The following is a 13,156-nucleotide window of genomic DNA, read 5'->3' on the forward strand; positions in this document are numbered from 1 at the left end:
CCGATATTTTTAGCTGGTACTTGTTAGCCACTGTTCACATTAAGTTTGTGTCCAGACAACACAGTCTGATCGTAAAGCTGCTGTTCCTTTTAAGCAGTTCATAAGGAAGTGTGTTTATTTGGTTTACCTGCCCTTAATGTATTTGTTGATCTACACCAGTAGCAATGCGGTGTTTCAACATCTGCTAAATGGCATACGGTAGGAAAGTGAACTGTTACTGTTAATTTGAGAATAAAAATCTTTGAAAAATCCTGATTTTGGGGTACTTAAAGATGAAGAACTCTCTAGACTAAATTTTACAGTTTGCTAATAAAAAATAACCACCCCAAAAATGCTTTAAGGTATAAAAGGTTCAGAAACAAGATGCATTTAATCGTGTGAAAGTTGTTAGAGCGATTTCAGCTCCACTTTATATAGATTTTTGGAATTTTCTACAACACTAAGTTCCACCAATACATCTTTTATTTCGGTGCATCTGCTTTGCAGATCTTGGAGATGTAACTGTACATTCCAGTTTTTGCCTACGCATACGTTCTGACTTTTTGGGCTACCAGGGAACACTGGCTTCTCTATCACCACCAGCAGGATGGCTACTAATTGAGCTATGAAATGTACTTTCATTAATAAAGTCAAACAAATATTGTTCAATTGTTTTTTTAAAAAAAGTGATAACTTTTATTTTGAGGGCTATATTTCAGCGTGTCTTGTCATCTTGAATCTGCTACCTCTTTTCTGTTTAAATGTTGTTCTCTTGGCCTCACTCATGCTTCCTCTTCTTCCTGCCTAGTGCATGACACAGGAAGGCATCCTGCAGTCAGCTGTGGTGCTCAGCCAGTATCACTATTAGCAACTCAGCTCAGCAGCCTTACTGCTTTCATCCCTCCTCCCTGCTGTGACTCCCTGGCACAATGCAGAGGTCATCTACAGGACAGCAGTCCCTCTGCAGGTTGAGAGGGAACAGAAGTCATTCTCCATCAGCCTGGATCAGATCAGGGAGAGGACAGCTGGGAATGTGGGTGCTGCACACCACGGCTTTGCAGTCACGAGGCTCCAAGCAGCAATCTGGACGCACAGTCTATTGAGAACTTGTCCAGTGAAGCCAAGCAGCTTTGTTCAGAGATGGTTACCACTGATGGAGCGCAAGTGCAGTTTAAACAACAGCAAAAGTCCTGAGGCAGATAGTACTGTATGGTGTCTGTTTACAGGAGCTTTTCTGGGTTAAGTATATAAACTACAAAAATACATGCTCAGTGGCAAAATTAAGAAAGGAATTTCATATATGAGGGTCAGCTGATGAGACTGTGCATTAATAGCTTGCTGGAGTCTGAATAGTCCCAAAAAGCAGTCCCTGAAGTAGGTTATCTTTAACGAAAGCTGGATTTAGAAACCTTTTAGAAGTTAATGCTTCAGATTTGTTCCTGGTAATGAATGTAGCCTCTGAAAAAGGTTTTATGTGTTCCAGGAAATATTGTTGAATAAATAAGGAGATACATTCTCTAAGACCTGCTTTTTAAGACTACACAAACTTTGCAGTTCATCTCTATTTAACATTCACTTGCATGAAAATTGTAGGTTTTCTGTGCGCTTCTGCCTCTGTTGCGTGTGTGTCAGTCTCCCATTGTGGTATGGTCTAGTTGGCAACTTCTGGGCTGGATGCAGCTCACTGTGTTTCATCCTTTCCAGTAGGAACCCTTGAAATAATAGGATGGTAGCACTGACGTGGAGCCCGGGCCTAAGCCTGGCAGAGGTGGCAGCTCCTCTCCCATCTCCCTGGGAGCAGCAGTGCTGGGGGCATGGCTGGGCAGAAGTGCTTGCTGCTGCCGCCTGTGCTGTGAGTGTGCCTGCAGGAGATCCCCCTCTGGCCCTGCCTGCAGCTGGGCTGCCCTGCCTTCTGTTCTGTGAACAAAGGCCTTGCTTTCAAGTTGTGGCCAGTAGTTCTCTGAGCTTTCTAAACAAGATATCAAATCTCCTAATGTGTTGAAAATTCAAATGTCAACGTTGCTCTCACATTTCTTGTAGTAAAAGGTATTTAAGATTTTTCAGGAACATATTGTTCCTTATAAATAATACAGATCCTCTTTAACCACCTACTTTCTGCAAAAAGCAATTATCTATTTCTTTTGAGTATGGATGGTGGAAGAATCTTCCTGAAACTCAAGTGCCCTATGAGCACTTTAATAAATAACACAATACAAAAGCACAAAAAAAAAAAAAAGACTAAACCACCCCCAAACCAAAACAAACCCACAATCCCCCTCATAAAACAAAAACACAGTCACAGAACAACAATGCACACACCCTCTTTGTTCTCTGTGGTGATATGAAGTGAACACTGATCTTCATTTGGCTGAACTGTATCATCTAGGGTGGGATGGAGATTGTTTCCAGGCAGCAGGAGACTGGTGGGACAGTAGGAACAACAGGATCATTTGGTGTGTGACTATGACTGTGCAGCACAGCAGTGGCCCCATTCCTACTGTGACTCAAGCACACATGCTATGTCTCCGACTTGTCTTTCCCCAGTTCTTAATATTTGCTGTGTATCGTTGGAGTGAAATTTTACATTTTGATAAGTGCTGTTGCAATGAAGGATCTAATGTATGAATCCATTGCATTCTCGTTCAGTGAGGCCATGTTCCACATGTGCTCCAGACTCATCAAGTATGCTGTTTGGTTTAGGGCACAGCTTTATTTTAGGGGATGTTGTTTGACTTTTTTTCCCCTTTAAAAATCAGAACACTTGTGTCCAAATTTGCACTGGAAAATAAGGTTGGATTTTCTTGGCTGGGATCTAGTACTGTCCATCTCCCATGAGGAATAAGAAATAAGGGCTTGTAATTTGAATTCTTCTTAGGATGTTAATTACTGTAATCTTAATTGCATAATCCTATATAATTTCCAAATGGTTATTGTCTTGTAGTACATCACATGATGAGTGAGCTCGCTTTGCAACTTTTAAGCAAGTGCACCTCTTCCTATATTTTTGCTTAGGGCCAAATCAAGATTTTGTCACTGTCACAGTAGATTCTGTCCAGATTTCAAATGAGTTGTGCTGAACTTAATACAGGTTCTGATGAGAACTCTTGGTCCATTTCGTGTCCAGTTACTGAGGCTGGACATGCTGTTTGGGCAGTGGATGCACTGATCAGCTGCTGTGTGTGTTGCAGCAGATTCTGTAAGCTGTTGTTGCTGTCAAAAGCAGCAGTCCTGTCTCTCTGTTTCTCTTCATTGCTCTCGTGTCCTTGCAGCTGCCCGGCAGTTCTCATGCATAGCAGGTTTGTGATCCTGTTTACCGTGCAAATGCCAAGAGTGGTGAAAGAACCAGAGTAGTAGAAAGGCAGGATTCCTGTTGAAGTGACAGACCTGCTATTTCAGGAAATGCGAATAACTTCAGAATGTGTAACATCGTTTGTTCACGGACTCTACAGCATCAGTAGTGAGTTTTAAATTAAATGCAAGCTGTACTTGTTCTTCTTGAGAACTGTCAGTAGGAAGAGCTAGAAAAGCAAAGGTTCTACTTCCCTCACGAAAGACCTTTTTATTGCTCAGCTGTGGTGTATGAATGGTGTCGAAAGGATTAGGTTATTCTTGCCTAGGTCACTTAGTTTTGTACTTTGCACTGGTGACAAGTTGTTACAAAATGAATATTAGGTTTCAGCTGCATGCTCTCCCTTGCTTTGGAGGCAGTGCCAGCTTAAGGAGTATCACTCCTCTGTCTCTTCGCTTTAAGTGGTTATTTTTAACATGAAACAATCTAGTGTGCTGTCCTACAAACAGTTGTTGGCATGAGAGTGGGAACAAACAGCTGGGGCTATTGGTGCAAAAACTGCTTTTGCTTTATTCTGCTGCTGAGAAAGTTGTGCGAAATTGTACCCAGATATTTGGTACTGCTCAGCTGAATATTTCAATTTAACAGCTTGATTTGCAGGACAAAACAATCTTAAACTCTTGCTCAGGATGGGACTTGTGTAGGCTGGTCAACCGTCCTCTGAAACTGTGTGACTTGTTTTTCTTTGCCTTGTACGCCTGAGAATTAAATGTTATTTTAACACGGTCAAGTATTGTGCTTGTCCTTTTAGCTGCTTATATGAGAAATTAATCTTCGATGCTATGGGATCATTTGACATAAGATAAAAGAGCTGCTTGATAACCTTTCTTTCCAGAGGGGATCTTTCTGTATCTCCCATAGACAAAAGCAATTAGAGAAGAAATAATAATACTCAGATGTGGTAAACTACCCTCAAACGTAGCATTATGCTTAGGGTTGGTGTTACGTCAGTAAAGATAAATCAGTAAGAGAACCTGTTAGCCTGCACAGCCAGGCACAACTTCTTTGGTTCGTGGTCTCACATTTCTGTCACCTACAGCTTCTGCCAGCTTCTCAGTCGCTTAAGTTAATACTTCAAAATGTATTTTTAACACTTTTCTTTCCACTTTCTTTTGTATATTAAAACTTGTGAGAATAAAATATGAAATAGCAGAAGTCTTTATCTTCAATCATACTTCTAAAAACAGAAGTGTTAAATCCACTGTTGTGCTACCTAACTCTGCTAGAGAAATGTCACATTTGAAGTGAATTGAGCATTTCTGATAGATTTTGTTCTTTCAGATACTTGCCCTCGCTCAAGAAGCCTTAATTCCCTAAAATTAAGAGAGTAAAATGAAACACTTGTAATGAAGACAGTAGCTTATCGGCAACTTTTTCCTTTAAGATTAACATACAGTTAAACAGGGAAAAAGCAATACTTAAAGCAAATGTAGATCTGTTGCATGCTTATGTTTGGTGAATTTTGTGATGCAAGGAAGCATGGGCTTAACCATCTTAAGCCAGCTTTAACAGCAAAACTAAAACCTCTGCTTTGTTTTCAAATATTCTGTTGTTGCATTTCAGAGTCAGGGTGCAATAACTGAGAAACTGAGAAGTTTCAGTATGCATGATTTGACTACTATACAAGGAGATGAACCAGTAGGACAGAGAACCTATCAGACATTACCAGAAACAAAAAAGAAAACCAGAGCCTCTGCAAATGAATCTACAGGTAAGTATCTATCTGAAATAAAGGGATTTTATTTTATAAGTAAAAAGCAATACACGGCAGACAAAAATCGGAAAGAACAGCTGTATATTTACCCTATTCAGAAACTGAAAGAATCACAAGGAATTCCTAAACATTAGAACAGAAGTGGTATGAACAAGATCTATTGCAACATTAACAAATGGTGCCCCCCAGCAGAGATTATTTTCTCACAGCTGCTAACAGTATAGTCACACCATACTGATTTCTCCTCTCTCTCTCTTAGTTAGCAACAATAATTATATGCCAGATCTTAATTGGAAGGTTTTTTTTTTTTTAAATGTGGTTAAGTAGTGTTTCTGTGACAATGTGCAAAAAGTTAAATGTGAAAATTTATGGAAGCTCAATAAATAGAGAAAATAAATCGGAATGAATTCAGTAGGACTGTAATGATAGTTCTGGTCAAAATGTAAAATTATGTGGTGATAGGAATTACGAAGGCTTTAAATAGTCATTATGTAGTGATGCACATCAGCATTCAGAAGATGGCATGCAGTGACTGAGATGTTTTTGCAGAGATCTTTTATTGTTAATGCAGTGTATTCTTGAGTGTGTGCTGCTTGATGAAAGACCTCCTAGAGACTGTCCACTATATTCTTTAACCGGAGAGGCTAGAATGGGAAATGCTTGACATTTCTCACAAAAGAAACAGCTCTGGTCTATTTTTTTTTTTTTTTTTTTTGGTCTTTTCCCTTAAGTCTGTCTTTTCACCTCACCATTCTGAGGAGGTGGTGGTTGTGGACTGCAAAGCATTCCAGGAATCACATGGTAGCTCGCAGCATTTCTGAGGAGTGAATGGCCCTAGGCTGAATTGCTAATTGAGCCCAGAAGGTATCCTGTGATCGTCAGTGTAAAGTACCGGCCGGGGAAAAAGCCCATGAATTCATCAGGAGTTATGTTAGGGATGATGTCACTGCAGCTGTTGTGCAGGGGCTGTTCCTCGCGAACAGACCATTAGTTATTTCCCCGAAGCAGCTTGAAAATGGTGAAAATTCAATTTTACCCACCGGTTTCACTGTGTAAATAATCAGATTGTGAGATTCAATATCACATGTGAAAATGTTTTCTTAGAGCTAGTTTAACTGTTTCTACTCCTGGGCCCAAATATAGTGTGCACCTTTCCAGTTTCCTTTGAAGCTTTTTCAGCATTGGGGATTTATGCAAACAAAGAAAAATGCAATGTAGCAGAATGTTGTGGGCTTTTTTTGTGATTTGCACTGGGAACTCCTGTACAAACCAATTGGAAAGACCCAGATGTAGGAAGGGCCCTGACTATAGGATAACTGAGCTGCCAGTACAGTTGTTGTTAAGAGGGCATTTGATGCATCAGAAGAGGTGTTGCAAATAGAGATAAGGAAGCATTCATGCTACTACAAGCATCTCTGGTAAGTAAGTAACAGATGTGACTCAAATTTTCCATGTTGAAGGTATGAAACTCTATTGGATGTATTGACAAGTTGCCTCTGTTACAGCAGAAGAGGCAAGTACGCCTTGCCTACCTGTGGGGTTAGGTAAGCTCAATTCTAATTTCAGGAAAAAATGAAACGACTGAAAGAAAATAATCTACTTAAGCTTAAGAAAATATTAATTTAAGATGTAGTGTTTAATTGGTTATAAATCTAGGTTTGGAGTCTAGAAGATGTCCCTAGGTGTTCCATCTTGAAGCTTTTGGCCTTCTATAAGGAGAGCGTGCCAGGGGACCAGATGACGCTTGGGAACTTTATAGTATGTCAGTGATGAGGTGTCTGGGCTTTTAGACCACAAGGTCTAAAAAGCTCCAGCACATGTTTTTAAGCAGTTTGCTCCCTCTAGTGAGAATGCTTGTAATAACCTTGGTTGTAGTTTTTCAGGATTTAAACAACCCTTTGTAACTACTAACTGCTTAGTAACCCTAACTACTTCAACATTTTGTCCATCTGGAATGAGTTTTAGTATTAAACATGCATAGATAGGTGCAGGTATGAAGAAAAGTACTAATCTAGAGCTAGTATAAGATACTAAGTTCTAGAAAGTGTGAACTGAACTCTGGCAGTAAATTGGAGAAATGGAGTCAAGAGCATAGGATGTGTTTCTTGGGAGCAAGAAGGAGGAACAAGAAGATTGAGGGAAGAAGCAAAATTAATTGATATTGATAAACTTTATGTAGAGTTGAGAATGAAGAACGTAACGTTCTTACTCTTCATTTTAGACTTGCCACTTCTTATATTTCATCTTAATGTCTCTTCTGGCATCAAAGACATGTCACTAAAAACGTAATCAAAAAGCACAGTTACACCATGTTTCCAAAGTGAGAAATAACGTGAGGCTCAGAATTATTTCCTTGTTTTGATCGCTGCTGTGAATTTGCCCTGAACTGAATCTTTTGCATTACTACCAAATTCCAATAGCTAAAAATTCTTCTGGGGAAATGTGAAATTTCATGTCTTCTGCCAAGATATGTCAGCAAATCTGTTCATTTGCAGGGAGTCTTCTGCAAATGGATAACTGACATAAAACTTCTAATGGGAGTGGCAATGACAAGGGAGGAGAAAAGTAAACTTGGGCAGCTTGAAGCCTTCTGGTTTGTACTTTGCGTGAGGCAGTAAAACAAACAGTGAAGGAAGGAGTAACCAAGTAAAATACAGTATAGATTATGAAAGATATAAAGTAGTTTAATAAGTTTGCCTGTTTTTTTGATGCTTAATTTTGCTTAAGTATACAGTAATTCCATAGTTTATAATAAGAATGGTGGATAGTAAGTGCCTCATCTAGTAGCTTTCGAAGTGGGTATCTTTCAGCATAATCTGTTGTAAACTGCGAGAATGTGAAGTGGTTGTTCTTGTACCAGTGCTTGGTCTCGGCAATAGTGTTACTCAACACATTACTAGTGACTCTGGAAAACTATAGGATGTACATGAAATAAAATAGAGACTGGGAATCAAAGAAGGGTTTTCATCTATTTGCACCTTTGTTTGTTTTCCTAGAACAGCATTCAAGCAACAGTGTTGCAAAAAGTCTTAAGTACTTCTGAACGAGGAATGAAATTTTTGTAGTTCATTGTAAAGAATAATATGGCAGCAGACTGATGGTTTGACAATTAACGGACTACTGCATTACATACCTATGGAATTAAATGGCTTGTTACTTACAAATGACAGGATGGCACCTGGGAGAATGCTAGATGTCTTGTTTTTGAAACCTATGGAAGAATGACATGTCTTTTAAATGAATAAAGGATGTGTGTTAAAGATGAAACTCATGGCTTTCTTAGAAATGTAAAAGTTACTGCTACTTTTTATTTAATGTTTTTATACAACTGTTTTTTAAAGGTTTTCCACTGGAAAAAAATCCCGGAGATGATAAAACAGATGAAGAGGTAGAAGGAACATACTCAGAGGATGAAATGTTTGCTCAGAGAGGCCTTCGAAGAACTCAGAGCATGAAGTCTGTGAAAACTATTAAAGGACGTAAAGAGGCAAGGATAATTTTACTTGAGTATTGGGTATACTTTTAACAATATAGCTTGGCATTTTTCATAATGCGGGAATTGAATTTTTTTTCTTAATTTTGGAGGGGATATCGACAATAACTGGGTTGTAGAATATTAAATGGAGAATGAAAGAAGTGATCAGATCTAGATCTAGCTACAATAGTTTTGTATTTGGGGATGCTTAATGAAATTATGTTAATTAGTGAAATTAACTACATGTGAGTAAGGGAATGAGGAGATGGAATAAACTCTGTGCTTGTAATATTAAGGCTGGCCAATCCCAAATTCCAGAAATGGCTTGCCTTGGATGGGATGTAAATAATGGTGTTGTCACCTGCATTGGAGTGTCTTTACTGAGGATATTTAAGCATCTGCTGTTTAATAGATTGAAGATAATTCAGTTTTTTTAGTTGCCATGAGCATATGGCGTGCTGTGACTTGTAACCCCTGAGGAGAAAATTGTGTGTAGGATTCAAAGTACTTTGTATTTGCAAGTGTAACAAACCTAAAGATGCTTCAGAGTAAATGCTTATGGAATATCATAAAATGTTTTAGGTAATTCTGGGAAAACAGGCGAGGCTTAACCTTCTTGCCCAGCTTTGTTGAAGACCTGTGTCATTCAGTCGTAGGCAGATGATCTTTCTGAATCTGTGGAGTGCCTAAAGGATGCTTAAAGATATTAGTAAATAGGAGTAGTGGAGAGATAAATATTTCTGCCTGATGTGATCTTACCTCTGTTAAGTTCTGTTTTTCTTTTTTTCCCCCTCAGATACGATACGGATCACTGAAATACAGAGTAAAGAAGAGACCCAACGTGTACTTTTAAGTTTATTGCACAATGCCTGTGAGACAAACTGCTGTATTATAACAACTTGAATTCAATACTTCAAGTGTTAAAGATCTGTATATGATTCATATAATGAATATATATGAATAGGTGTGGTAGGACTTGGTTTTATGAGCCTGAATGATTGGGTAATGTACTACTCTGCTTTTCTGTAATTGCTTATTGTTAGACTTAAATCTGGAGAAGCTATAGTATAAATTTCACTGCTTTGTAAGTAAGGATTAAATGAGTTACAGGAAACAGCCTGACTTTTCCAGAAGTGTTGAGCAGACTGAAATAATTACAAGTACAAACAAATTAGCAGAAGCTGTAAGTATTTGGAGCTTGTGAAAGTCAAACCTGTAGTGTCCTCTAGTTTACATGGAAAAAAAATAGGTATACTTGAAATATTCTTCTGAACTACAGTTCCTGAAAATGCCTTCATGTAATTTAAAAATGTACAGTTTAAGGAGCAGTGGATGATGGTGAGGAAGGAAAAGTAAAGGTATAGTATATCCTTAAGATCATCTTCTCACATCATATTTCCAAGCTTAACAAACTTGTATAATAGTAATAGGTGCAAAATGGGGGTACGTTTAGCACTTTATGCAAAACTACATAGTTTTGCACACATTGATTTACAGCTGCACATGTAATTTTTAGGTAATTCTTAGGCAGGTTAGACATATTGTAGGCTTTTTATAACTCATCTTGATTGCTTAGTTACACTTAGGATGCTGTAGATAATCACAGCTAACACTTAATATTATCAGGTGCCTTTCTGTGTCTTACAGGGCTGTGATGTTATCTGTTTTTTGTTTGTTTTGCTCGTTTTTTTCTTCCCCCTTCAGCTAGAGAGATGTAACATGATTTAACTCAGCTTTTGGTTAAAAATGTGGTAAGTAAAACTTGTAGCAATTCTGGTGACAGACCTCAGGGATCTGAGCAGCCCATCAACTGTGTAGGATAAGTCATGCTGATGTGGCAGCATGTATGATAGATTATTCAGGCCCTGGTTTGGTTTTGCTCTGCATTCCTACAGGAATATATATATATTTAGAATATGTATATGTGTATATTTCTCATGATGTGTGGATTCTAGAATTGGCTATGTAGTTTTTTATTGCTAAAATTATTACTAAAACATTGACTTACAAATAGCTTTTTCTAAAAGTGTGGCTCATTGAATCAGCCTTGTTATAACCTAATGTCCACGATATAACTATTTGCACAGGGATTAATTTTGGAATGTCATACTTGTCAAAATGACCTCTTGATGTCCCCTTCCATGCTGTTTTCTGTAATTCTGAGAAGTAGGCTGATTTTAGTTTTCTATGTGACTCTTTCTAGTGTGGATTTGGGGAGAACAAATCATTTTTTGTAGATAGTATTTTTTATGTGGCACGGGTAAACATAGGATTAATTTTCTTTAAGGGAAAATGACATGTTATCCCTCCTGTCCTTGACGCTCGGACTCCAATCCTTACACTTTCCTCCAGGTATGACAGTCACCTGCAAGTTTACTGCAATGCTTTTAAACACCTTTCTGAGGGTCTGGTGCAGTTTTTTTCTTAATATTGTCACAGCCATAGCAGGTTCTCTGCTGGTGGACACTTAATAGCCTGTTAATACAGACTGGCGTTTGTCTTCTGTGTAGACTTCTGTATAATTCTTTGGGCGAGGGTTTGAGTTATATGGATAAAAATGCAGCTGGTCTGTGTTGGCATTGTGTTACTCACTTGCTATTATTGTCCTTTATAAGCCAAGTGCAAAGCCTTGGACAGATGTAACGGTATTGTTGGCCCGGTGCTTTTAGTGTCCTCCAAGGAAGTTAAATGCCTTTAGTAAGAAGCTGCAACATTCCATATGTGATCAAAAGGCCAAAGCTTTTTTTTTTTCTTCACTATTCTCAAAAGTGATGTTTCAACGAGAAGTGATTAGCAAGGTAACATCCTGGGGTAGTGCTCATAGCTCATGCCCCACAAGTGTTTGCAGTTCTCATCTGCTTCCCTGAATGTACAAATCACCTAAGAAGGGAAGGGCTGCCTCTGCGTTAAGGTATGTAAGGTGTTAGGAGAAACAGAGGCTTTTGTATTTGCATCTTGCCTCTCCGTGAACATTAGAATAACCTGGGCGTTGAGTAGAATGTCTAAATCTTATTCTCCAGTTGAGCGCTTGCTGCCACATCTTGCAGTAGCTCACAGTTCTAATTGGTAAGCGTGGCAACAAAATTGCCATTGTTTTACAACACAGAATCCTGTGTGAAAGAGCTAGGCAAGTCCTTCTTTCAGGATTCTAGTTCCTGTTACAGTTTCATGTAGTCCTGTTTCTGGGGTTATATTCCTTTCCTGGTGCCAAGGATAGAGGTAATTTGAGTAGAAGTTTAGGCCTTAGCATGCTCGTGGTCAATAAGTTGCTTTATGCGTTGTTACGTACTTAGGGTTGTGACCTCTGACAAATAAGAGCTTTCTAGTTAGGTAGTGACAGGTTACACAAACCCTCCTTTCTCTTGAAATACGCATGGGACTAGGAATGCCAGCAGTATTATTCATATTAATTACTGATTCTATATAAATATATTTATATTCTCTTAGACGCCATCTTAAGTGATAAAACATCCTGTGTTTTCCTAGCTATTCTTTTGGTCTGATACTTTACTGTAAAGCGTTGGGTTCCGCCTCCCCCCAGCAGCTTGATTCTTCTCTTTGCATTCATCCTGAAGCCACTTTCTGTTATCTTAAATTTGTTTTTCCTTCCTGTTCGTTGTCAGCTGATCTTTCACAGGGCTCAATGGCCTGATTAGCTTTCATCCAAATGATACATATTTCTGTCTTCTTGTTGAATTTAGTTGAGTTTGGTTTGGAAGTATTACTTTATCTTAAATTTTGTGTGCAGAGCATTTTCAACCTTTTTTTTTTTTTTTTTTTGCCTTAGTAACTGCAGAGGTCATTTGCCGAGCTCTAGACAGTAAAATTATTGGAAAAAAGTTAAACAAAAATGTTTCCTGAGAATTGTCTGATTGCTCCAACAGAACTGCTAATATAGGTAAGGAAAAGGTTACGTAGAGGTCAAAGGTAGTTTAAAACAGAACATGTATTTCCTGTTAAATCATATAAAGTTTTGGAGCATTTCCAGAATATATCTGAACTGACTCACTTTTCAGCAAGAGCATGCTTTACATATTCAAATACACAGCTTGAGGCAAGGACTCACGTGACGGCCTCAGTTGCAAATTCACTGTCTGGACTCTGATTACAAGGTAATTGTGAATATTTGCTAATGAATGCTAATTGCTTAGCTGTGTCAGAGTAACTGAATGTTATCCAAAATACTTTTTGCAGACTATAATGAATTTTAAAATGAGTACAAGGTAATTTGGTTAAGCAGAATGGTGGAGTAAATGCTAGATGCGTTTAACGCACTGTTAATAAGAAAAATGTGTTTCATTTTGGTGTTACTTTTATTAATGGGAAGTTGGTATTTTAAAGTATTTTTGTACAAAAATGTATGTGCACAAAGGCAATACTTCAATATTTTTCAAGAACTCATATTTTTAAATGCTACAGACCAGAGACTGTCAGACATCGAGACTGAAGTTAGTAGCTTTAAAAAATGCAATGTAAGCTTTACTTTTTATATTGTAATAATAACTTGCTGTCAGTTTGTTTACATATTTGTAGTAGGGAACGTTTAATTATGCATTGACTTACTTTGATGCTACTTTGAATAAACGCTGCTTTGAGCAGGACGCAGTGGCTATTTTATTACCTACATTATGATGTAATG

At 38.2% G+C, this 13,156-nt stretch overlaps 1 protein-coding gene across 1 annotated transcript in view; it reads left to right on the plus strand.

Moving 5' to 3' along the window:
• Positions 1–13,118, plus strand: part of REEP3 (receptor accessory protein 3) — a 38,417-nt gene extending 25,299 nt beyond the window's left edge. The window contains exons 6-8 of the mRNA XM_021398326.1: positions 4,892–5,039; positions 8,384–8,529; positions 9,314–13,118. Coding sequence (XP_021254001.1) covers positions 4,892–5,039; positions 8,384–8,529; positions 9,314–9,370 — 351 coding nt within the window. The 3' untranslated portion in view covers positions 9,371–13,118. The remainder of the gene's footprint in view (positions 1–4,891; positions 5,040–8,383; positions 8,530–9,313) is intronic.

This window comes from Numida meleagris, chromosome 5, assembly GCF_002078875.1.
Source record: "Numida meleagris isolate 19003 breed g44 Domestic line chromosome 5, NumMel1.0, whole genome shotgun sequence".
NCBI classification, from domain to species: Eukaryota; Metazoa; Chordata; class Aves; order Galliformes; family Numididae; genus Numida; species Numida meleagris.